Source organism: Eucalyptus grandis, chromosome 6 (genome assembly GCF_016545825.1).
Source record: "Eucalyptus grandis isolate ANBG69807.140 chromosome 6, ASM1654582v1, whole genome shotgun sequence".
Lineage (NCBI taxonomy): Eukaryota > Viridiplantae > Streptophyta > Magnoliopsida > Myrtales > Myrtaceae > Eucalyptus > Eucalyptus grandis.
Window position 1 is genome coordinate 33,112,910 of NC_052617.1, and position 26,920 is coordinate 33,139,829.

At 39.1% G+C, this 26,920-nt stretch overlaps 1 protein-coding gene across 1 annotated transcript; it reads right to left on the reverse strand.

The window, feature by feature from the left end:
* Positions 1 to 23,194: 23,194 nt before the first annotated feature.
* Positions 23,195 to 26,596, reverse strand: LOC104451828 (probable LRR receptor-like serine/threonine-protein kinase At3g47570). Its single transcript, XM_018876258.2, has 3 exons — positions 25,129 to 26,596; positions 24,533 to 24,994; positions 23,195 to 23,449 (listed from the first exon to the last, which is right to left on the reverse strand). Exons 1-2 carry the CDS (start codon positions 26,594 to 26,596, stop codon positions 24,573 to 24,575), a joined length of 1,890 nt encoding a protein of 629 aa, XP_018731803.2. The 3' UTR covers positions 23,195 to 23,449; positions 24,533 to 24,572.
* Between the last annotated feature and the right edge of the window lie 324 nt (positions 26,597 to 26,920).

The window sequence follows — 26,920 nt, forward strand, 5'->3', positions numbered from 1 at the left end:
TACCAATTTCGATCTCCCCCACCAATGGTCCTTTCTCTCAGTCGAGAGTCTGGCTTGTTGGCCAAGGGCGAAGGTTTGTATTCCACAATAGACTCGGCCACAGAAGTGGCCGTCGAGGGATCCGTTGTGTTGCACTGCTTGAGCTATTGCTTAACCCATGGTTTGAGTTTGCTCATAAACTGGTGGAGCGCCTCTATCTTGGTCATGGACGGGATTTGGAGCAGCAGCTTTGAGAATCACTTCACATACTTGCGGACTTCTCCCTTTTGCTATAAGTGCTTGAGTTCCTCGTGACCTTCCTCCTTCGCATAAGCGAGATGTAGGTTCATCGAAATTCCTTGACGAACCGAGTCCATGTCGTGATGGGATCACCATTCCTACCATCCGACCTACGAGGCCACCACAACAACACATCATCAGCTAAATACATGGCTGTGGTGTTTACCCGGATTACGTCGTCGGTCATTCCCATGGTCTGGAAGTAGCGTTCCATGTACCACAGGAAGTTATCCACGTCCTTTGCCACCCGGGAGCCCCTTAACTCCTTTGGCTTGGGTGCATCGGCACGTGGTTGCACAGTGATCATCCCGTTCACGTGTGCAGCTTCAAACTCGGCGAGCTTGCTTTTCATCTTGACCATCTTCATGCGCATAGCCACAATAGTGGCCTCTCAAGTCTCATCCCACTACTGCAGCTTGTGTGTGATGGATCCCAGCACTTCGAAATGGAGCTCTCCCATGTCGGACTGGAGTTCTTGCACTTCATCCAAGAACTCCTCCCTACCGACTTCCACTCATTCGATGGTCTAGTGCAGGTCGTCCATCATCGCTTGGACGTTCGTGACAGTCTCGTTTAAATCCCTCATTCGGTTTTTTGGATCGCCCTTTGGATCCTTTGAACATAAGGTAGCACGGTTCTTCTTCGACCAAGTGATCTTCTCGGTTGGACGCCCACGTTCTTCACGGTCATCACCGTGAGCAACTAGAGCATCAAAATGAGGATCGACCATTGCGCTTGGAATGAAGGCTTTGATACCACTTGTCATAGGTTGGTCGATTACGATCGATCAGAACACCGTGCGGCCTTAGGATTATGGATCCTAAGTCAGCCTTACGCACACACGCTCGAACACAAGAGTCGAATTTGCAAAGAGTGTATATTCACTTGTGAATGAATTGTTTATAATGAGGGAGAGGGATCCATATTTATACAAATGCGGGTCGCATCTTAGCCGTTGATTGTCCCTCCGATTTAACGGTCCATTTTGAATTTGTATCATCATTACAATGCTACACAGCATGCTACTCGATGGTTGCACACAGCAGGCCCTTGGGAAGACCGTGGGCGTGTGTCAGAAGCAAGATTCGGGTCTGCAGGGTCGTCTGACCCGCGAGCAGCTGAACGGTCACGAGTTGCACATGGGCTGATCGAACATTACTCACGAGTCGTTCATGAGTCGCGCATGGGCCTTTGCTTGTACCGCTCATGGATTGATCATGGGTTGGTTGTGGGTTGCTCTTGGATAGCCCTTTGTGCGTGACACCGCCGATCATGGATGGTCGCGGATCATGCTCCGTCTGTGGGTCGTGTCATATGCATTTAGGTAGCACCTAGCTAAAGCTACTATGAGGTATGGACAATACCTCGGTCGCCAGGTTTCCCACTTCGGAGCTGATTGTTGTAGATGGTGAATGTTGACATCTAAATTTTGACGACATGTTTAGTCATTTATTGTATTAAAAAATTAGGGGTTAATTTTACCCCTAAAAAAATAGTTAATCGCATAGCATATAGTTTTTTAGGTGCATTTATTTTTTATTTGCATTTACATTGGGCCGGTGACGGATGGATTCGAATTGATGGTTCAAAAACTTTAAGTTGATAAGTCGGGCTAAGCCCACGAAAAAAATAAATCGGTCCAAGCCCGTATCCTTGAAGATTTTTTACGGATTTATCTTTGTGAGATTTTAATTCAAAAGCAAATATTACGTTTGAAAAAATAAATATTGCGTTTTGAAAAGAAATCTTCATGGATATGGATTTGGAACATTTAAAAACCCTAATCCGTGCTATAAATAAGAAAACATACGTAGGGTTTAGAGTGCCACACCTATTGAATACACGGCCATTGAGAGAAAAAGCTCTTCCGTTGGGGGACTCCTTTAGGGTTCGAAGAAGAGAGAATAAAAAGAGAGGAAAAAAGGTTTAGGGTGTTGTCCTTCGTTCCTTGGAGAGAGCGACACAAAAGAAAAAGCTGCTGAGGAAAGGGAAAAGTCAGTAGGTCAGAGGGAAAACAGAGAAGAGACAGAGAGGGATACGTGTAGCAGCAGGAGAGAGAAAAACCAAAAGGTCAAAAAAGAAGAAGAAAACGGAAGCAGAAGAGGAACATGTCGTCTCCTTCGCTACAACTGCTTGGCCTCTTGCGTACACAAGCTCCTCGGCCACCACCGCAACCCCCGACGACTGTCGCTGTTGCGTTGCTCGCGGCGTCCGAGAACCACCGCGCATTTTCTTCCTGGCTAGTCTAGCCCAGTTTTGACGCCCCCGCCTGGCCGAGTCCATGCTGCGCTACATCAGCGCCTGCCCCATCAACGGCAACTCAATCTAATGAACTCTAAACGTCCTGAATGAGAATCAAAGCCGTCCTCGCCTCAAGCGCGCATCTTGACTACCCCTGCGGAAGTTCCTGCAGATCCATGGCGCTGCACCAGTGATTCAGTAATCCTATCCACCTCAGCCCCTGCCTTAACAGATTAGTGGCTCCAGAGAACACCGGCAGTCGCTTTGGCGCGTCACAGTCCGCTGGTGAGTTGCCCGGAGGATTCCAGTTTGCTGCAACGCTTCTTGCAGCAAGTTCCCAGTAACTCTGGTGAACATCCAGCGAACACCGTCATCACCGAGCTTCAACACCGAGAATCTACCGTCTCCCAGCCTACACCGCGCGACGATCTGCCGTTACCGTTGCTGATCTTTCACCTTGTTGTGGAGCTGTTTCTCTGTTTTGCAGGTTATCAATCATTAACAAACCACTCCGGGCTCCCACTGTCGCTGCCATGCCTCAATATCATGGGCCGAGCATTGCCCTCGCCGTAAATCCTAAGCCGTGATCGAGTTGTTATCCCATGGCGTCCCCATCCAGACGTGAAGCTGCTGCTCACCTTAGCTCAATGCCAAACCCATATCCTCCCGGTGGCAGTAGACGTTTCGTCCCTGCCGTTTGCCGCCTCGGCCTGCCCCAGCGTTGAAGTTCCAGCGAACGCACGAATTAGCTCTTGCAGTTTTCGAGCACGAAGCTTATCATCCCAACGCCACGAGCAACCCCGACTACGCTCAATTCTGACGGCCACGTGCCTTAGCCTTTCAATGCCGCGAGTAGTCCAACAACGCCGCTGTTGCCCCCAAGCGCCAACACTGACCCACAATCGTCAATCCGCGTCAACGACGAAGCCAGCTGCTATTAACACCCAACTTGCCTTTATTGTGGGTTGCAACGTGATTCTTCAACCATTTCTTTTAAATGTTTTTTCATGCAGGTTGAGTTTTCACGTGGGGATAACATAATTCATATAGTTTAGTGAAGAGAAGAGGCACGTGGAACACCAACTGGTGGGATATGCTGTTTTTGGTTGAGGCCAAACGAAAGTCACTCTTGACCATTGACTTCAGCTCGCGTCCTCTGCCAACGTCCGCGAAATCTCTATCCGCAAGCTCCATCTCCGCAAGCTCGCCCACACCGTGAGCCGTGTAATCGCCGCCGTTCGTGAGTCCTTGGCCGTCGAGAATCATCTAATCTAGGAAAAAAAAAAGGAAAGCAAAGTAGGTAATTTTTCTTTCTATTTTTTTTATTTTGCTTTTTATATTTTTTTTAGTAGAATTATTCCTTAGTGTAAGGATGAGAATTCACGACATGAAATTGCCTCTGAAATTTATGATTGACAGTCCGATTTTCGCGCCCGAAATCCAACTCACAATCTCTTGCATAATCATCAATCCAATCTCATGCTTGGGATTCGATTCGTGATTTAATTTAAAATTGGTCAATCCGATTTCATGCGCGAGATATGATTCGCCAATTTTGAATATCAATCTTATCCCGCTTGATTTGCTATCATGGTGTTTGAATCAATTTAATTATGTAAAAGGAAAAATCCAAATATATATATATATATATATATATATATATATATATAATTGAATTAGGATTAAGTTGGTTTTAGAATATCTCTTGTTATCTTGCATATTTAGAATAGGGATTTTATTTCGAATTTGTTTAAAAAAAATAAAAAAATAAAAAATGCATTCATTTAGGATGTTAGTTTTAAATTTGAATTGCACGTTTAATTATTTGGCAATTTTAATTTCGAATTTCATAATAATAATAATGAAAAAAATTAGAATTGTGGCATTCTTTACACGTCATTACATATTAGAATGAATTGCATGCTTATTTAGAATAGAAATATCATGCGCACGTCATATAGAATTAGGTTCATGAAATACACGTCATTTAGTGATTTTTTTTAGGATCATTTAATTAGAAATTGCCATCATTAAGATTAGGTCATTTTGGTTAATTTAGATTGCATATTTAATTATTGCATTTTTACTCATGTCATATAATTTAAGTTATACCGCCATGTCATTTCATGTTAGATTAATAGCATGCATTGCATATTGCATGATTTTCACTAAATAAGTGAAAAATAAAAAACAAAAAAAAACAAAAATTGCGTGTTAATTAAAAATCATATCTAGGACTGTTAATGTGAATTCTAAACTAACAATGCAGATGCTTTCGTTGCTATGAGGTAAATCCTGCAATTTATTTATTGCTTTACTTGGGTGTTAAATTGGTGGTTTGTGCACCCGTATGATAACCTCACAAGTTAGGGAAAATCAATTCAAGCTGCTTGCCAAACATTTTTTCAAAATAAAAAAGAAATGGTACTGAAAGGGCGTTAGAGAAATCTAGTGTAACCAAGTCCCTGTACCCAAATCTCTAGTTCGTAGGAGTAAAGTAAATCTCCCGTACTTTACTTGGGTTTCTAATCAACCCACCAAAAATAGATTAGTGGCGACTCCTAGTTAAAAAAATCAATTGCATGTTAAGAACTTGTGTTAGGGAAATTCCTTATGATGTTTTGAAGATGACAAAATAAATCAAATGCTACTAGCATGTTTAATGGTTAAGTAATAGACCATGCAGATGATAGAACGTGTAAATGATATTGTCAAAGTGTGAAGACGACCAGAAGACAGACTCTATGCTGAAGCTGAACCAGAAGACAGACTCTATATTGGAGCTGAACTTATTCAGACGGTGTTCAGACCTTAAAGCTAAATCTGTTCAAAAGCAGAATATGTTCAGACCTAGATTGTAAAGTCTGTTGCACTCAGACTCAGATTGTAAAGTCTATGGCTCTCAGACTTTACATCTAAATCTCGACAGAATGTAACTCAAGCCCAATCATATAACGGCTAGTGATTTGGTTTGGATTCCACATCAAGATTAATTTGATTGACTTAATCTAATTGATTGACGATTGGATATTGAAGACAAGAACTTTCTATACGAAGAAACTTTACTTATGGAAACCAAGATTCCGTTTGTATGGGCGATTGGAATCATTTTGGGATTCTACCATTGTCATTCAACGGTTACCAAATCTTCTAGATATAGAGCTGTCCAATGGGTATATTGGAAGACGATCCTCAAGATACTGTCCAACGGGTAGTTGGAAGTGGAGGAGTATTTAAGGAGATGAAGGACCGATGAGCAAATAAGAGATAGAGCGTATAATTTATAATTCCAAAGTCTGAGCGACATTCGATCATATACTTATCTTTTGAGAGCTTAAACGTTTGTGATCGTGAGAGAAATACCAAAAGAGTGACTTAGTGAGATAGTGTGATCTACTACTAAGTGTTTGCACTCGAAGTTGTAATCTCTTGTTGATTGCATAGTGTAATCCAGTCAAGAAGGCTGTTAGCGTGGGAGAGTGGATGTAGGCTTGGATTAAGCCGAATCACTATAATTTCTGTGTTCTTATTCTCTTCCCTAACTCCTTTGTTTGAAGTTTATTTTATTCCGCATATATTTGCCAAGATTTATTTTGAACACCTATTTACCCTCTCTAGGTGTTCATACTAGCACTCTCAACTTGAACCTAAAGTTGCGAATTGGTATGGGCTTAGGAGAGCTCGAGTTAAGTCTAGACTTAACAATCCATTAGCTAAACTCTAGGTGGTTCACACCCCGAAAAAATTGGTCATGACAGTGAATGATCAAAGCTCATGCAGATTTTTCGGAGAAAGCACTTTCCCCGAAAGTTTGCTGCTTGCAAGTTGAAGCGACTTTGACTTTGTGCAATTCATATTGATTGAGGAACCTCTCCCTCAAATAGGTTCATGCTAATGCTAAAATTTGGGAGATTTGGAAGCGTGAAGCCCCGACTGTTGGAAGACTCCCTCGCATTTGGTTGGCTCCTACATGTCAAAGTCAGTGAAGAGAGATAGAGTATTCAAGTTGGGATTGTGCCAAACAATTGGTGCATTGCTATAGAAAAATATTGTAATTTTAGCAGGCAGTCAGGTAAAGGTGTTAAAATGGGTCATTGACCCATTTATGGACCCATTTCTAATTAAATGGGTCATTAATGGGTCAAGCTTTAATTTTCAAAGCACCCATAATAGGTTTTAAAAATAAAGAAGTTTGAGATAAATGGGTCTTAAATGGGTCTAAGAACAGACCATTTAAGACCCATTTATCGACCCATTAAAAATGAATCCATTTACGAGAGAGAGACTCTCTCTTTTCTATTTAACTTTACAAATATATTTTTTTATAAAAATCGAAATTATAATTATTTTTTATTTTTTATTTTCTTATTTTCTTTCCTTTTTTTTTTTTTCCTTTCTTCTTCCTTCGGTCACCAGCACGGCAATGGCAAGCAGCGGCCAAGTGAGCCTTGAGCTCGTTGGATTTGGTGAGGCGGAGGCCTTGCCGACGGCTAGTGAGGCTCAAGCCTCACCGATCTGCAAGACTCGAGCTCGTTGGATCTCGGCGAGCTTGAGGCTTACTTGTGGCTAGCAGCCGGTCAAAGAAGAAGAAGAACAAAAAATAAAAATATTTAAAAAATAAAAAATAATTTAAATTTAAATTTTTAAAATAAAAAATAATTTAAATTAGATTTTTAAAAATAATTATTCTAAAAATTATAAAAACTATCCATTAAATTTGTGTTGTATAAAACTATTTTAGCAATACCATTTTTTTAAACATATATATAAGAAATAAGATTTTTTTAAGTTTAGTTAAATGGGTCGGGTATGGATCAGAAAATTTACATTATGCATAAATGGGTCATAAATTGGTTAATGGGTCAATTTGGGTCATACCATTAATGACCCGACCTAAACCTGACCCGACCCGACCCACTCATTTAACACATCTACAACCCGGAACTAGGGAATGCTCCCGCCCAAGGTTATTTCGCGTGAGGTATGCCCTTTAATGAAGATAAGTTCCCAATGGAGGAAGGCACACTCCAATTGAGATTATTTGCATACAAAGAGAACCACTGTAGCTTCGATAAAGAAGCGATGTCCATTGAAATTTCTCCACTTGGTTGAATTACAAGAATGAGGCCGACAAGGTCCGAACAAGCTGACTTGTTTTCGGGAATTTCACCGACCAATGAATTGTACCCTAGTTGTGAGAAACGTAGGCGGGCGCAATCACCTGACATGTTTGGGACTGAGGAGAGATCAACCCGGAGAGTCTTTGTGCTCCCAAGTTCAGTACCAGGAATGAGAGTCCTTGGGCTTTCAATTTCAGAACCGGGACGCTTTGCTGCCTGTGACTGCATGTGCCGCCAAATCACCACAAAAAACCAATGCTATCATTTCACGAGTTGAGCACATTGAGGGGATCTCCAGTTATTCCAGCCTCAGATGCGAGCAGCACGAATCTGTCAGTCAGTTTGTGGCAGAGCAGGCTTGGTTAAAGCACGGTGCAAGAACGGAAAGACCGAGGAGCAAGTTGCATAATAGGGACTCTGCACCGAAAGTTTCATGACTCAAAGGGGAAGCGGGTAGAAATGGGAGCAAGACGAGAAGAAACGATGAGTGCTGATTCAAATTCGATTGATGCACGGTGACACCAGCTCACTCACTCTCATTCTTCCAGTCCACTTCTTCGAGGGCTCGTTTGGATGTGGAACAGCTACTGGTGAATGGGAATGGCAAGACCGGGGGGCCTCATGTCTGTGTGCATTAACAACGTAGGAGGTGAAAGCGAGTTCGCCAATTCTCCAATGTAAGTCCAGCCAATAAGTAGATGAATAGCAGACTCGATACTCTTCTGCTGCTCTCCTGAATGATGCACCAGTTCTTGATCACCAAATCGCAGCCGTTGGCCACAGGAGTGCAGGCTTGATACAAAGAGATAAACACATGATTTCAGTAAATCCTTTTGTTTAGCCACCTTAACGTTTCCTCTCACCTGAGGAATACTCAGTTCAGCCGTTCTTTTCTCTGCTTTTGTGGTCCTTTTATTATCCGTCAAGATAATCGCATGTTAAAGGTGGAAAGAAGCTGCTCAAAAAGGATGTGTCCTTTTGGAAGCAATTGAAACAGCATTAACCATTGGAGTTTGCTGCCATTGCCACCCTTCCAATATGGAAGGAGGAGGTGCGGGTTCGAATACTCACATTTTTAGGATATTAGGATGAGGATGATTTAGTTTCAAGTGTGAGTCTTGACTTTCACACCTTACAAAGAGATAAGGCAAAAGTTTAAAAGTAAGAGCTAGAATATGAGTAGAGTATAATCGACCAAAAAAAAAAAAAAAAAAAAACTGCAGTCAAAACATATATCTCAAGGAAATCAATCGGCCTCAGAATAGTTCTTTCAGCATATGATGTCATCATGTGATGATGATGTTAGGGAAATCCCTTATGATGTTTTGAAGATGACAAAATAAATCAAAGGCTACTAATGTATTTGATGGTTGAGTAATAGACCATGCAGATAATAGAACATGTAAAGGATATTGTCAAAGTCGAAGACCGCGCAGACTCGAGACTCAAAGTCTAAAGACTCGCAGACTCAAGACTCAAAGTCAAGACTTGCCGGACTTTAGTGTCAAAGTACTGTTCTACATCAGAAGTCTGCTCTCTCTGATAAATTCCAGACTGAACGTGAAAGCTGAACCAGAAGACAGACTCTATGCTGAAGCTGAACTGGGTACAGACTCAGATTGTAAAGTCTCAAGACCCAGATTGTAAAGTCTCAAGACTCATATCGTAAAGTCTAAAGACTTAGACTTTACATCCAGATTACGATGAATCGTAACTCAAGCCCAATCATATAACGGCTAGTGATCTGGTTTGGATTCCACATCAAGATTGATTTGATTGAAGACAAGATCTTTCTATACGAAGAAGCTTTACTTATGGAAACCAAGATTTCGTTTGTATGGGCGATCGGAATCAATTTGGGATTTTACCTTTGTCACTCAACGGCTACCAAATCTTCTAGATACAGAGCTGTCCAATGGGTATATTGGAAGACGATTCTCCGGGATGCTGTCCAACGGGTAGTTTGGAAGTGGAGGAGTATTTAAGAAGATGAAGGACCGATGAGCAAGTAAGAGACGGAGCGTAGAATTTATAATTCCAAAGTCTAAGCGACTTTAGATCATATACTTGTCTCTTGAGAGCTTAAACGTTTGTAATCGTGAGAGAGATACCAAGAGAGTGACTTAGTGAGATAGTGTGATCTACTAAGTGTTTGCACTCGGAGTTGTAATCTCTTGTTGATTGCATAGTGGAATCCAGCCAAGAAGGCTGTTATCGTGGGAGAGTGGACGTAGGCTTGGATTAAGCCGAACCACTATAAATCTCGTGTTCTTATTCTCTTCCCTAACTCCTTTATTTTGTTCATACTAGCACTCTCAGATGAAACATCGGCAGTGACCATCTCCCAAAGATGAACGAAAATAAGAGGAAGACATGTACGATAAAGCATATGTGATTTACCTATTGATAGCTCATTTTCTGTCTCCAGGCATACTTGCGCATTTTCTAATGCTATAAGCATGATTAGTCAAGATGTTGGGCATACATAGCAGAGGTTCTTTGACTCGTGTCTACACAAGTGTGTGTGTTAGGGGGATAGATGATGGATCCATCTAGATGGCTTTCCAGATGTCTGACTTGAAGTCAACCAATGCCCACAAAATCCTAAAGTCCACCCACTCTGGAAAATAATCCAGAGACTGATGATCAGGCGGGAATGACGAGCTGGTTCAATGTTTGTGTTTAACAACTGTCGCTTGACTAACGACAGCTTAATCAGTCAAACTCATAGTTGGTTGATAAACCTACTCGCTGGTTCGAGTCGACATTGTAATGCATGTACCGTGTATTAATAACTCTTGAAATTCAGTAACTTCCCGAGGTGGTTAATAACTTCCATATGATAATTAATTAAGCGTTTATACTCAGTGGCGAACTTAAGGTGTTGCTCCGGCAAAAAAGATTTGTACCATGTCAGTTTTTTCACACGGAAACTTTTCACCATGGAAAGTAGGCGTGTGCATATCAATGGCTATTAATTTTGTCGTGATAAAAAGTAACTCTACTACGATACACTTTGAATTCAGTAACTTTTCCATGCTACTACTCACTATTTATCTAGAGAAGTAAGTTTAAGCACATTGGCGATTACTAATTTCTTGACATAGTTATTAATTTTTACCTCTAAAAGTTGCTTATTCATATGATTAACGAATCCCCCCGTGAAATAAGTGACTATACATATATCTATTGTAAGTTGTTTTCCTATAAAAAAAGAAGAAGGATAAGGCAATCTAGTAACTCTACCAAAATGTGACAATAAAAGTAAGGATAGTAATACACTTCAGAAAAATCAGTGCTTAATAATTTGCACTTGCTCACCTAGAAAATCCAATATACTAAAAATTACGTTTGGTCATCTAGATTTCTAACTATGATAAGATCAAATATGATAAGATATGAAATTTAGGAATTTTGCTATATCATATTTACTGTTTGATAATTGTAGTAATAAAGGAAAATATATTCTTATCATATTAAGTACGGCATATTAGTATAAATGAACAAATTTTTTTACAAACGGAGATGAAAAACCTCTTGCATACTCTTGCTTACTTTATTTTGATTTATTTTTTATTATTTTGTTTTCCTTTTTTATTATAAAAAATTTCTTTTAATTTCTTTCTTCCCCTTCCATCATTTTCTAACAAATTTTTATTAAATAATAAGTTGTACTAATATACCTAAAATATGTAATAAGTATATTCATTTATTGAATTTATACTAGAAAATAAAATTAAATTCGAATATATAAATAAAAATAAGATTAAATTAACACATTGCATTTTTATTTTTTTGTTATTTTGAATTTCTTATATTATAACTCAAATATTATTTATATTGAAATATGATTTTAATTTTGTTAATTTAAGAAGTTGGTTATTCAAGAAAAACAATTTTCCAATTATAGATGTTAAAAATTCTATCTACCTTTATCTTCTCTACCTTATTTGGGATAATTTTATCCGGTCTATATTCTCTTTATATTTGACTTTATCCGGTCATAAATAGGCATCAAACACATGATAATATATTTTACCCTATTCTAAATTTTATCCTAATTGCCAAATGCCGCGTAAGTTCCATTATTCTACTAAAACATTTTTGGATAATTCCTAATACGCACATCATTGATCAATCCGCATGCTAGGATGTTGAATTTAGAAGCTCTACATCCTTATTCTCCACTAGAGCAACTATATCGTCTGTAGTAGAAACCAAGCTTTCTTTGAATAAGATTTCTAGTAACAAATCAATAGCAAGTCCTCTTAATAAGAATCAAACTAATGAAAAAGAAAAAAAAATAGCAATGCAATATATTTTGGATTTAATTTAAATAGGAGAAGCTACCAAAAAAGTCTCAAATTTATTGTAATTGTAGCAATTTCGTCTTAATTTTTTTTTAAAACCTTTTACAATTATGCTAATTCAATTCATTCAACCAACCAATGCTGATGTGGCACGATTGGCAAGCGTGAATTATTTTTATAATATTTTATTTTTCAATTTTTTTATTACTTTTTCTTTTCATTCTCTTCGTATTTTTTTTTTCTTTCTTCTTCCTCTAACCAGTCACTAGACGAGGCGACCTCACTCGCCCTAGCGAGCCAAGTTCTCATCGGATTTGGGCAAGGGTGAGGTCGACCTTACTTGCCCCTAACGAGGCTCAAGCTCACTTTGTTGTTGACCTCGCCTAGCAACTAGCGAGGCAAGCCCTTGCCAAATTGGGTGGGGCCTTGCCAAGGTTGTGGTAGGGGCGAGCCTTGCCATTGGCAGGCGGGTCGAGCCTCGTCGGCCATTGCCTTTGGCTGATCACTATTGGAGGAAAAGGAAAGAGGAGGAAAATAAATAAAAAGGCAAAAACTAAAATATTAATAAAATATTTGAAAAAATATTATTAAAAATTGTCCACGTTGGTGTCGGCCAACACTAGTCAATGTACACGTCAATGCCGATCAGCTAAAATTAAGCAAAAGGTTTAGGATGGAATTGATAAAAAAAAAAAAAAAAAAAAAAATTAGTTCTAAATTAGCACAATTATAATAGGTTTATAAATTTTTTTGGTAATTTTTCCATTTAAAATATTATGGCTCCAAAATAGTATTGTAACTAAACCAACAGTACTCAAGAATTTGTGTGCACCGTAGGCCTTGTGCTAGTTTAGTTATGAATAGATGCAGATGGAGAATAATGATTAACTATCCCTTGGGGGGAAAAAGGAATGATCGATCCCCTTCAGTTATAAGTTTTACATGTCGGCTTCCATTTGCCTAGACAACCCCAAAGGTATAACGACTAAACAGAAGCTATTAGTAGTTCATTTTCTCCAAGTAAACCCAATACAAAGACTTTCTTCCTAATCTGTTGCAGCTGATTTGCAATTCCACCGATGCTCATCCATCTTCTAGGCACATTGTAAGAACAAGAGACTCCAGTATTGAACACCATAATCAAATACCCTTGAAATATGTCATTGCTTTCGAAAAGCCAATGCTAAGAACTACAGGGGCCTAAATAGTTCTCTCTTTCTTGAAGCAAAATGCTATCTATAATTTCAAGTACTTGTCTAGGCAAAACTTTTGTGACAAAATTATGAAGAGTCAAATTGTCTTTGAATATGTCATTGGTGGGACTTGAACCATCTCTCAAAACCTCACATTTCATTGCATATTTTGCCACATATTAGATCATAGTGCAAATCAAATTGGAGTGTGGATCTTCAAATTAAAATGTAATGGGCCTAAGACTATAAGAGTTATCATTAGCTACCAAACTTCACATAGGACGAGAGAGAGAGAGAGAGAGAGAGAGAGAGAGAGAGAGAGAGAGAGAGAGAGAGAGAGAGAGAGAGAGAGAGAGAGAGAGAGAGAGAGAGAGTACTTGGTGGTGCATAGCCAAATGAACCTGTAAGACCCACTGAACTCATTTGATTAACTACAATATCAAGGGATGACACGAGAAGGAACTTTGCCAATCCAAAGTCACCAACACGTGCGACCATCTCCTCAACTAAGAGGATATTACTTGAATCTAGATCACAATGAACAATGAGAATGTGGCATTGATGATGAAGATAATCTAGTGCGGAAGTAACATCAATAGCAATATTTATCCTATGAATGAAATTAAACTTTTTCGGGAGCTCATTCCCATGAGATGATGTTGTATGTGGGCGTAGCCATCATTATAGGCTTCCATTGTCCATTAGTTGATATTTTAAGACCTTAAACTCATTTCCTTGATAATCGCTACTCAAGCAAATTGTCATCTTCGAGAGATTTCGATGTTTGATGTTCTTCAATGTCTTGCACTCCACTATGAAGCTCTTCAGAGCACCATAATGTACTAAATGAAGCACCTTCACGGCAATAACAATTCCATTATCCTCGAGTATCCTCCTATAAACGAAACCAAAGCTTCCAACAATGATCAAATTCGTTGAAGAAAAAGCATCTGTTGCTTTTAGGAGTGCTCCATATGACATGTTCGGACGTGAATCATTTATCAAACTTGAAGATGGTTCATTTACTTTCTTCTTCCACCAACAAAGATATATGAAAATTAGAATTAGAGATATTCCAAGAACTCCGAAAATAATAGAAGCATACAATATTACTATGTTTATTATTTGCTCTTAAAGCTTTTGGAGATGCAGTTAGGGAGGTGAAATTCTAGTAGTCCGTTGCAAAGCTCATTGTTCCCAATAATAGAAATACCGATAACATTCTTAAAGACTCCTTCATGTGGCAGCATGTCTCCAACCTTATTGTACGATGAATTTGGAAGTTTCAAGGAGTGAAATACAACTAAAAATTTTGGAATTTGACTAGACAAATTATTGCATGAAAGATCTAGCTCTTCAATGCCTCATAACAATATAACTAATTGAGGAATGGACTCATGGAAGAAGTTGCCCCCCATCCTGAGTGATGTCAATGCAATGCAATGACCTGAACTTCTAGGGATTTCACCTTCCAACAAATTATCTAAGATGTCCAAAGCAGTCAAAGCTCTCAAGTTGCTAACCTTTGTGGGTAAAACCCAGTCAGATGGTTATGAGACAAGTCCGGAATGATTGCTAATAATGAGTGACCTATAAGCTATGGGGGTATCACACCACTTTGATTGCTACGAGATAGATCAAGTAGATCAAGAGATTGGCAGTTTGATAGATGTGAAGGAATTTGCCCATGAAAGTTGTCCCACCCAGAAATAGTTCAATCAACTTGGTTAAATTTCCCAAACAAGATGGGGTAGTCCCTCCTAGATTGCTATCATGTAAATACATCATCACTACATCTTGTGGAGTCTCCAAATTTGAGGGGATAACACTTGAAAATTGGTTAGAACCCATAAACAAAACTTTCAAGTTGACAAATTTCCTATTTCTTTTAGAATCTCACCACATATTTGATTGCCGCCTAAATAAAATCTTGTGAGAGTGGTGGATAAATTATCTATGCATTTAGGTAACACCCCACAAAAATTGTTTTCCCCACAGGCAATGATCTCTACTTTGGTGCTATTAGTTAAGAAGCAAAGGAAGCTCATGTCTTCGGGTTTTCCACTTACAAGCTGATTAAAACTTATGCAAAACCTACTAAGCTTATACAAATTTTCCAAAGAAGGTACTTTTCCAAAAAAATCAATTAACTTGAAGTTGAAGAAAGCCTAGGTTTGTGCAATTCGATATTGATAGAGTAATTGGCCCCTCGAGTTGGTTCGACCAATGCTTAAATATTCAAGATCTGGGAGTTTGAGGCCTATGCTTATAAGAAAAGTCCCTATATCTTATCGTATCCAGCTTCAAACACAACGAGTGAAGAGAGATTGAGTAATGAAGATGAAAATGTACTTGACAATCTATCAATTGCAATGCTAATCACTTTCAAGTTTGTCAAGTGGCCTAGAACATGGGGAATGGTCCTGCGCAAGTTGTCCTCGATTAAATAAAGCTCCTCCAGTGAAGATTGTTAGAAAATATAAGGATACATAAAATAATAATTATTATTGGAAATACATTACAAAAGATTAGAAAATAAAAAGAAATGTCCAAGGCTTGCAAGCACTGTTCTTAAGGATAATTCCGCCCCTTGGAGTACAAAACTTGGTGCGCAAGGCTTCAGCTATCATCCTATGATAAAACAGACCTTCCGCTATACTCCACACTAAATATTAGAAGGAAACTAAACAACTTTTGTGTATAACCCAGCAAAAAGAAAAGGAAAGATATGAGAACATATTGTATCTTCAAAAATTGTGGTTTGAAGTTTAATTTATATTTAACAAGAAAAAGAGAGAGCCGTTAGGAGATCGTCATAAATCTATTAGTAATTAAAAACATGGCCATTGTAAAATAATGAAGAATTTATGAAGTAATAAATCAAAAGTTATAAAGTCGTTAGACGACTGTTATATGGCAATTAAAAAGCCGTTTTATGGCTGTTAGAAAGCCGTTACAAAAATGATGACTTTCATGACGATAATAATTTCTATATATTTCAAAACTGCTGAAATATCCAACAAAGATAACTTCCCAATGGAGGAAGGTACACCCTCAAGATTGATCTTGCCCAAAGAAAACTGTCGTAGCTTTGACATTGAACCAAGCTCTCTAGGAATTTTTCCAATTAGTTCATTGTTCCCAAGCTGGAGGACAACAAGGTCCAAGCAATCCGACAAGATTTTGGGAATTTTGCCAACCAATGAATTGTTGTGTAATTGTAGGATACGCAGGCAACATAAACGGTTGATTTTTTTGAGGGATTTCTTGATTTAAGCTATTGTTTTGTAGCAACATCTCTTTTAAGAAGGTGAGGTTTCTGATATGAGGAGAGATGGATCCAGAGAATCCTTGTGATCGCAATTTTAGGACCGTGACCCTCTAGTTCCTGTGGCTAAGGGTGTTAAAAACCAAATCAAACCAAACTGAAAAGTTTGATTTTTTTTTTCCGGTTCGATTCTCATTCAATTCGGTTTTCATGAAAAATCAAATTTTTAAATTGGTTTAGCTTTTATCAATTTGGTTAACCGAACTAAACCGATAAAATCTTAAAGTTTTTCATTTTATTCTTTTCATTTATTTTTTGTGATTTTCCCTTTTCTTCTTCTTCTTCTTCTTCTTCTTCTTATTATTCTTCTTCTTCTTCATTAACTGGTTGTTAACCACGTTGATGGTCAGCGACTGGCCAGAGGTGAGCTGGTGTCGCGCCCCAAACCCCAGGTATTCTCACATCTCTCAGCGGTTGACTAAAAATGCGTTGCCGACCCATTCTTTTTATCTTTCAATTAAGCATATGCGGACAAACAACATAGGGATAGTAAAAACATGTTAGTGATTTTTCACAAACTACACTTTATAAACATATCAAGTTAATCGTACAAGTTCATATTTACAAGTTTGTCTTAAAAAGAACTCCTAGGCAACCTACACCCTAAATCCCTCCAACTTGAGCTCGGGATCTTCTACGACATTATCCAGGATGTCGATGTCCATGGGGTGACCTACCTCCCCATCCTCTATTCCAATGGACGGTCCTTCAAAACCCTGCAAAGGACCCTCCTGAGTACCATTGCGCTCGTTAATGAACCACCCCTTAAAGCGATGAGGTATCACATGAAGGAGGCCCTCATTGACCCAAATCGTAGTCACCATTAACTCGCGAGTCCGGGTGGTCCCAGGGATAGGGAAAAAGGCAGACTCTGATTCCATTTACCATGGAACCTCGAACCGGACTGGATATATCTCTATACTAAGGACCTGAAAATATTTAACCATAACAGGGTGAGATAAATCTCAGCGAGTCAAGCCCTAAACCCCGATTAGGACGCAAATTCGCCTCAAAAGCGGTCCTAAACACGCACTATACAAGACTCACATCGCCTCGGCACGTCCATGCATATTAACTCATCACATATGCTATTATCAATGCAAGAAGTGTAATTAATAATCGAAACACATAATTCTAACCCTTCAAACAAATTCATATAGGTTCCGATTATAAGGTAAAACCATTATGACACGTTCCATACCGTGCCACACAATTTTGCCCCATGATCGAGCGCAATAGCACAACCATTCAGGCATGTTTCGATTATTACGACCCATTGGCTACAGCCAACTCAAAAGTCGGTGGTCATCTAGTGTAATCAAGCATCGTCCCACCCCATCGGGCATGGCAACGTCTAGCACACCCCGCTTAGATGGCATTTCATAAAAGAGCATTGGCTCGGCCTCCACCACGACTCAACATCTATTGACGTGGGGCATCCGAATTTAATTAGGCATCGCCTCCCCAACTCTTGTCGGGTGACCATACGAGCACATATTTACCCAAGAACACCATGACTTGCATTCAAATAACTCGTTTTCAAATAATGAACTTGGTCATTTTTTCTTCGTATTAAAAATCCCAGAAAATAATCGTGCGTGGTCACATATTTGGAATCAAACCGTCAAACTTGGTACACTCCTATTTTAAAACTCAACGGTTTTATATAGTACATAAAAATTGGCATCCAAAACCGACACCAAGCATTTTTCTATTTAAAAGCCCATAAAATCGAGTTTTGTACTAAAAATCAATAACTACCATTAGGCAATCATTTTCACCTCATAGCACGTAGAAGCCACCGAAAACACGAATAATTTCATCCACAAAAACAAGCATAAAATTCTACGAAATGGCTAATCCGTCACTAATTACGCTAATTACGATTAATTAAGTAAATCCAACTTAATTAAATTAACCATGGTTAACTAACCTAACCAAGCTAACTGACCTAACCAAACTAGTTAACACTAATCTAGGATAAACTAAACTAATCCTCATTAAGGCTAATCTAACCCCCTAAGCATAATTAACGGCCTAATTCGAGATTAGAGAGTTAACTCACTGGATTAGGACGGCGGCGGGCTCATGGCAACGGCAATGAGAACTTGAGACAACTGTGTCTCGAATGGAGGCTTGACGGAGGCGGGGTTGGCCCTACAAGCTCTTGGCCAAAGGGGAGCTTGGCTGCTGGAAGGCTGGTTGGTGGTTGCTCGCGGGCTGAGCTGGTGGTGGCGTTAAGCTTCAATGGTGGCGCTGAGGTGCAGGCGGAGCGGCTGGGCTGCTTGGTGGGGGTTGTGGCTGAGTGGTGGTGAGCTGGCATGAGGATGTGAAGCTGCTAATGTTGGGCGTGGAGGCTACTGGGCGGACAGACAGGCGATGAGGGCTGGACAGTGAGGTGTTGGTGAGGGCGTTGGGTGGTGTGGTGGTGGAAGTGCTAGTGGCATGGGCGTGAGGGTGCTGGCGGCTAAAAGTGAAAGGAAATGAGGGGTTGCTGGCATTGGGATGGGTTCGTTGGCAGGGGAAGAAGGAAGATGAAGGTTGCGGCAACTGGGAGAGGGGAATGAACGTGAAGGAAGAAGTGGGCAGAAGAACGGAGAGAGCAGCTGCAAGGGGGTTTCCCTAAAATAAGCCAAAATAGGGTAGAAAAATTTCATTATTTGAAATTCCCTTTTCTTTTTCTTTTTGTCGAAAAGAGCTTTTCCACAAAATTTTCGGACTCAACAAAATTTCGCCAAAAGATGACGTCCTATAAATGAATCATGACACGCTCGAACGTCCGATTCCTAAAACCGAATTCAATTTCATGGTTAAAATTGATCGAACACGATTTTAGTGCGACCTAACCTGTCGAGTAGCTTTTAGGGATTTTAGCACGTTTGACCTATGGTCGATATATTTCGATCCACGTTTATGCATCTCCGAATCGTAGACAACTTTCGGTTGTCATAAAATTGCGAGGTTTCAGTTACGTGTCCCTAGTATAATATTGATAGAAAATCGGTTTACTGTCATTCGACATGAATATCACAATCATGCGGAACCACCCATAATTCGATTACATACTTCCATCAAATCGACTTACATTCTTTCGCTAATTGATTTATAACGGTTTCGTATTGACCTTTGTCAATTATTATGGTCGAGTAGTCGATTTCCGATCGAATTCTCTAATTTGTCACATTTATATCCCTTAACGGCCTCACCTAATAGGTTAATTAACTCGAAAGTGATCAATTCCGAGTGAATTAACCATTAGCACATCGACAAAACAACCATTTCATATATCCGAATCAGGGGCCAAATTTCGGGATGTCATAGTTGGAGCCTCATCACAGGCTAATGAGTCCAGCCTTGCTAACCTATGGTGAGGCTTCGCCTCGCCTAGGTGAGGCTAAGCTTGCCCAATGCCAGTGAGCTTAAGACTTGCCAGATCTTGCCACTTGGTGAGGCTCGAGCCTCGCCAAAGGTTGCTAGATTTCGACGAGGCTCAAGCTAGCTCGCTAGTGTCGAGCAAGCTTGGCCTCGCCACAGGCTGGCGTGGAGAGGCTCAACCTCGTTGGAATCAACTTTTCCCTGGTTAATTGCTAGTCACCACCATGGCTAGAAGAAGAAGGAGAAGAAGAAGAAGAAGAAGAAGAAGGAGAAGGAGAAGGAGAAGGATAAGAAGCAAAAGAAGGAGCATAAGAAGAAGAAGGAGGAGAAGGAGAAGGAGAAGGAGAAGAAGAAGCAAAAGCAGAAGAAGAAGAAGAAGAAGAAGAAGAAGAAGAAGAAGGAGAAGAGGAGAAGGAGAAGAAGGAGAAGAAGGAGGAGAAGCAGAAGAAGAAGGAGAAGGAGCAGAAGAAGAAGGAGAAGGAGAAGAAGCAGAAGAAGAAGAAGAAGAAGAATAAAAAAGAATAAACAATGAGTAAAAATAGATTTTATAAAAATTAAAAAAAAATTATCAAAAGGGATGCATGTAGGGAAAATAAAAACAATACAAAAACAAAAGTAAAAATTGAAAATCGAACCAAACCGGGAATTTGGTTCAATTCCGATTTCAATTTGGATTGAATTTCTGTTCGGTTTAATAAATTTCTTGATCGGTTCAATTCGCCGGTTTTCCAAAAAACTGAACTGAATTGAACATAAAAGTTTGGTTTTTTCAGTTTGGTTCTCATTTGATTTGGTTTTCATTAAAAACCAATTTTTTTAATTGGTTCGGTTAACCAAACCAAACTGATAAAATCTATTTTTTATTTTATTTTATTTTTTAGAGTTAGTATCCTTAATAACCCCAAATTGATACACTTGTGACAATTTTGTCTCAAATTAATTTTTAACCATCAAAAATCCTAAACTGGTATATCTTTAACAAATTTACTCAAAACTAGTACACTTGTGACAAATTTACCATATGTTAGTTTTTGTCAAATTTTACTGTCGAAGTACTAAATTGAATAGCACGTGACAGTTGATTGGTTTAACAATTTGTGATTTTACTATCTGTTTGTCACGCTTTTTACAGTTTTTGTAATTTTTTGTGGTATTAATCCAATTTAACGGAATGTATATTTGTCACAAATGTATCAGTTTAGGATTTTGACGGTTGAATAAATAAGTTTGAAGTAAATTTGTTACAAGTATACCAGTTTGAGAATTTTTTATGGTTAGTCGAGGTAAATTTGTTACAAGCGTACTAGTTTGAGGTTTTTTTCAGTGCTGGCTTCACACTCTCACCCTCATCCGGGAGGGGGGGAGTTCGAATCCCAATGCTGTCGTTAGGGATTCTTAAGTGTAGCGCCCTGGTGGTGGGTTATAGGCTAGCACCGCCCCTGGTTTACCGCGCTAACTGCTGGCTATATAGGGGTTCCAGGGTCATTAAAAAAAAATTAGTTTGAGATAAATTTGTCGCATGTGTACCAGTTTGAGGTAAATTTATCACACGTATACTAATTTGAGATTTTTCAGGATATTAACCTTATTTAAAAAAAATATTTTTTGAGATTTTTCAATGACTGGCCAGCTGGAGCCTCACCACAAGCCAGCGAGGCTCAAGCTCGCCTGATTCTGACGAAGTCGAGCCTCACTGGCTCATGGCGAGGCTCTACCTCGCTTGGCAAATCCTGCCACCTGAGTATGGCTTGAGATTATTTGCATACAAAGAAGACCACTTCAGCTTCGATAATGAATCGTTGTCTATATAAATTTCTCCAGTTGGTTGCGTACAAGGATGAGGTCGACAAGGTTAGAGCAAGCTAATATGCTTTTGGGAATTTCACCATTCAATGATTTGTATCCTAGTTGTAAGACACGCTGGTATGGTGCAACCAGCTGACATGTGGGGGATTTCATGATCGAAACTGTTGTTTCTGAGCCGCAATTCTCTCAAGGACTGAGGAGAGATCGACAAGAGAGTCTTTGTGCTCCCAAGTTCGGTACCAGGACAGAGAGTCCTTGTGCTCCCAATTTGAGAACGAGGACCCTTCGGTGCCTGTGACTGCATGTGCCACCAAATCACTAGCAAAAACCAATGCTATTATTCTGCGAGTTGAGCACATTAAAGGGATGTCCGGTCATTCCAACCTTAAAAGCTAGCAGCGCGAGTTTGCACTTCTTTTTTATGTGGTGGAGTAGGCTTGGTTAAAGCACATTGCAAGAACAAAACCGAGAAGCAAGCGGCATCATAGTGACCTAGCACTTACAAGTTTCATGACTCAAAGGGGAAGTGGGTGTCTATGGAAGCAAGGCGAGAAGAAATAAGAGATATATCATAGGGTATGATGTGTGCTGATTCGAGTTATGAACACAATTACAAGGCGGGGAACAGCTACTGGCGAATGAGAATCGCAAAACAGGGGCCCAAGTCGACAAAGTGATTATATTCTGCAATGCAAGTTCAGCCACTCAATAGATGAATAGCAGCCTGGATACTCTTACTGTTGCTCACCTGAATAAGGCACCACTTTTTTATCACGGCGTCGCAGCCCCTTTCGCAGGAGGGCAGGCTTGATACAAAGAGATACCACATAATTTTAGTTTATCCTTTTGTTTAGCCACCTTAATATTCCCCTCACAAGATCAATATATAGTTCAGCTGTTCTTTTCTTTGCTTTGTATTCCTTTCCATTTCTTTCAGGATAATCGCACGTTGAAGGTAGAAAGAAGCTGCTCCGGAAGTTGTGTCCATTCGGAATGAAGAATAACAGTACTTGAAACGTATATCTCAAGAAGCTCGGTCAACTTCAGAATAGTTCTTGCAGCATATGATATCATCATGTAAAGATGATGGTGAAACATCGGCAGTGATTATCTCCTAAAGGCGAATGAAAATAGGGGAAGACATTTAAAGTGACAGAATGCTACGATAAAAGTGCTGGTTTGTGAAAGACTGAAGATTCCGATTATAAATGGATAAACAAAACTCATACATAGTCAAGATCAAATGCGTGAAAACGTGAAAAATTCTATACTAATCTCTAGCCACTGATGAAGTCAGAAAACCAAATACACAAAGCCTTGAACAATCAGTGAATGAGTACTTCTAGCTAATTACCCTCTCGAAGTTGAAAGTGTATTTTCGGATTAAGAGTAGGTTTGGCTTAGATGACCTATTTATATGCACCACTTCTAATAACGTCTCCCATCAAGATAGTTATCTTAAAATTAGGCAATCACCATAGTTATTACGCAACTTAATGCGGACAATAAGACATCAACGAAATTAATTAATATGGGTAATAATAAATTGAATGGGATCACATTATTGATATTATAACAAAAAGCGTTTGTGATACTCCTATATAGCTCAGTTTTTGTCTTCAAGCATACTTGCGCATTTTCAAATGCTATAAGCTTGATTAGCAAAGATGTTGGCATACATAAAACAAGTTCTTTGGGCAAGGGCGTGTATTAAAGAATGGATGATGGATCCATCTAGATGGCTTTCCAGATGTTTGACTTGAAGTTAACCAGTGCCCACAAAATCTTGAAGTCCCCCTGGAAAATAAACAGAGACAAATTTAGAAGCGTGATTGATGAGCAGGTCATAGTCATCAACGACTATCACTTGACTAACAACAGCTTAATCAGTTCCAATCATTTCATTGTTGATTGATAAACCTACTCATCAGTTAGAGACAAAATCGGAAGGCATGTATCCTTGTACGTATCTATCTATCTCCAGTTACATTTCAATTTGAATAGTAACTTTCTAAGAGGAAAATTAACTGTCCACCTATTGATAGTTGATAATTTCTCCGCATGATTAATAACTCTTATATGAAATGAAGGTATGTGTATATATTGAGTGGTGAACATACTAAGTCGTTTAACACAGTAACTTTTTACCGGGGAAAGAAGGTGTCTCCATTTCAATGACTACTAATTTTGTCATGATAAAAAATAACTTTACTTCCAAAATCCTCAAACTCAGTAACTTCTCCATGCTAAAAACCAATATTTATTTAGAGAAGTAAGTTTAAGTATATTGGTGATTAGTAATTTCTCGACTTAGTTAGTTTTACCTTCGAAAGGTGCTTATTCATGTATTAATGAATCCCCTTGTGAAATAAGTGGCTGTCGATATATCTCTTATAGGTTTTATGCATATGTCATTTAGTGTTTTCCCCATAAAAAAGGCAATTTACCGAAATGATTCCTACTATGCGCATCAACAGTCAATACGAGCTTCAGATTACCGCATGCTAGAATGCTGAATCCAGAAAATATACGTCCTTATTCACCCATCAGAGTAACCGTATCGTCTATAGTAGAATATTTTGAATAAATTTTCCAACAACTAATCAATTGTAATGCCTCTTAATGAGAATCATACTAGTGAAAAAGAAAAACAATAAAACAAAAAAGAGAAAATGAAGCGAGGCAATTTATGTTGGATTCAATTTAAAATACTGTGGCACCAAAACAGAATTCTAAGTAAACCAACCGTACTCAAGAATGGGTGTGCACCATGGGCCTGGTGCTAGCTTAGTTATGTATGGATACAGATGGAGAATAACGATCAACTTACCATTTTTGACGAAAAAAGAATAATAGATGCTCTTCAGTCATAGATTTTACCTGTCTGATTCCGTTTGCTTATAAAACTCTAGGATAACAGCTAAACATAAGCTGTCGGTAGTTCATCTTCTCCATATAAACCCAACGCAAAGAGTTTTTCCCTAATCTGTTGCAGCTGATTTGCAATTCCGCTAATCCTCATCCGTCTTTCAGGCACACTGTATGAACAAGCAATTCCAATATTGTACAGCATAACCAAACAATCTCGATATATGTCATCGCTTTCAAAAAGCCAATGCTGGGGACTATAGAGACCTAAATGGCTCTCTCTTTCTTGAAGCAAAACACTGTCTGTAATTTCAAGCACTTGTCCAGGCAAAGCTTTTGCAACAAAATTATGAAGAGTCAAATTGTCTCTGAATATGTCATCAGTGGGACTGGCCCCTGTGAACATCTCTAGTAAAAGAATGCCATAACTATAGACATCCCCTTCTCTTGAAACCATGCATCCCATTGCATATTCTGTCACACATTTAGATCATAGTGCAAGTCAAATTGGAGTATGCATCTTCAAATAAAAAAAAAAAAAATGTGGCTAAGATTATAAGAGTTATCATTAGCTACCAAACTTCACAGGGGAGAGAGAGAGAGAGTACCAGGTGGAGCATAACCAATTGTCCCTCTAAGACCCATCGAGCTCATCTGATTAGCTACGGTATCAATGGATGATCCGAGAAGGAATTTCATCAATCCAAAGTCGCCAACATGTGCAACCATCTCAGCATCTAAGAGGATATTGCTTGGCTTTAGATCACAATGAACGATGGGGATGTGGCATTGGTGATGAAGATAATCCAATGCGAAAGCAACATCAATAGCGATATTTATCCTTTGAATGAAATTCAAATTTCTCGGGAGATTGTTCCCAAGAGATGATGCTGCATTTGGGTGTAGCCACCGCTCCAAGCTTCCGTTTTCCATGAATTGATAGACCAACGCCTTAAAATCGTTTCCTTGATAATCACTACATGAGCAAATTGCTAATATCTTCAAAAGATTTCGATGTCTAATGTTCTTAAATGCCTCGCACTCAACAAAAAAGCTCTTCAGAGCACCATGATGGACTAAATGAAGCACCTTCACGGCAACAACAATTCCATTGTCTTCAAGTATCCCCCGATAAACAGAACCGAAGCTTCCAACACCAATCAAATTTGTTGAAGAAAAACCATCAGTTGCTTTTAGGAGTGCTCCATATGACATGTTCGGATGTGAATCATTTCTCGAATTTGATATTGGTTCATTTACTTTCTTCTTCGACCAACAAAGATATATAAAAGCTATTCCAAAAACTCCGAAAATAATAGAAGCAGACAATATCACTATATTTCTCTCTCTACTCTTAGAGCTTTTGGAGATGCAGTTGGGGAGGTGAAATTCTGGCAATCCACCACAGAGCTTATTGTTCCCAATAATAGAAGCACCGGTAACATTTTTAAAGACTCCTTCACGTGGCAACATGCCTTCAAAATTATTGTACGATAAATTCAGAAGTTTCAAGAAGCGAAATTCTGCTAAAAATGCTGGAATTTGACCGGACAAATTATTGTGTGAAAGATCTAATTCTTCAATGCCTCTTAATGATACGATTGATTGAGGAATGGAGCCGTGGAAGAGGTTGCCCCCCATCCTCATTGATGTCAATGCAGTGCAATCACCTAAATCGATTGGGATTTCACCTTCCAACAAATTGTTTGAAATGTCCAAAGCAGTCAAGGCTCTCAAGTTGCCAACTTCTATGGGTAGATCCCCCGTCAAATGGTTCCAAGACAAATTCAGAATAATCGCTAATGATGAGAGACCTATAAGCTGTGGGGGTATGGTACCACTCAAATTGTTGTCAGACAGGTCAAGTAGATTAAGAGACTGGCAATTTGATAGATGTGAAGGAATTTGCCCGTGAAAGTGGTTTCCGGCAAGATATAGAGAAATCAACTTGGTTAGATTTCCCAAAGATGATGGGATGGTCCCTCCTAGATTATTATCATTTAATTGCAACATCCCTACATCTTGTAGAGTATCCAAATTTGAGGGTATAACACCTGAAAGCTGATTATAACCCATAAGCAAATATCTCGTTTGATAAAATTCCCCATTTCTTTTGGAATCTCACCAGAGATTTGATTTTTGCGTAGAGCAAATACTGTGAGAGTGGTGGATAAATTACGTATGCATTTAGGTAACACCCCACCAAATTTGTTATACCCACCACCCACAAACTCTAATTTGGTGCTATTAGTTAACGAGCAAAGGAAGCTCAAGTCTTCAGGTTTTCCACTTCCAAGTTGATTATAACCAACTAGAAACCTACTTAGCTTATGCAACTTCTCCAAAAAAGGTACTTTCCCCGAAAATCGATTACCATTTAGTAGAAGCCAACCTAGCTTT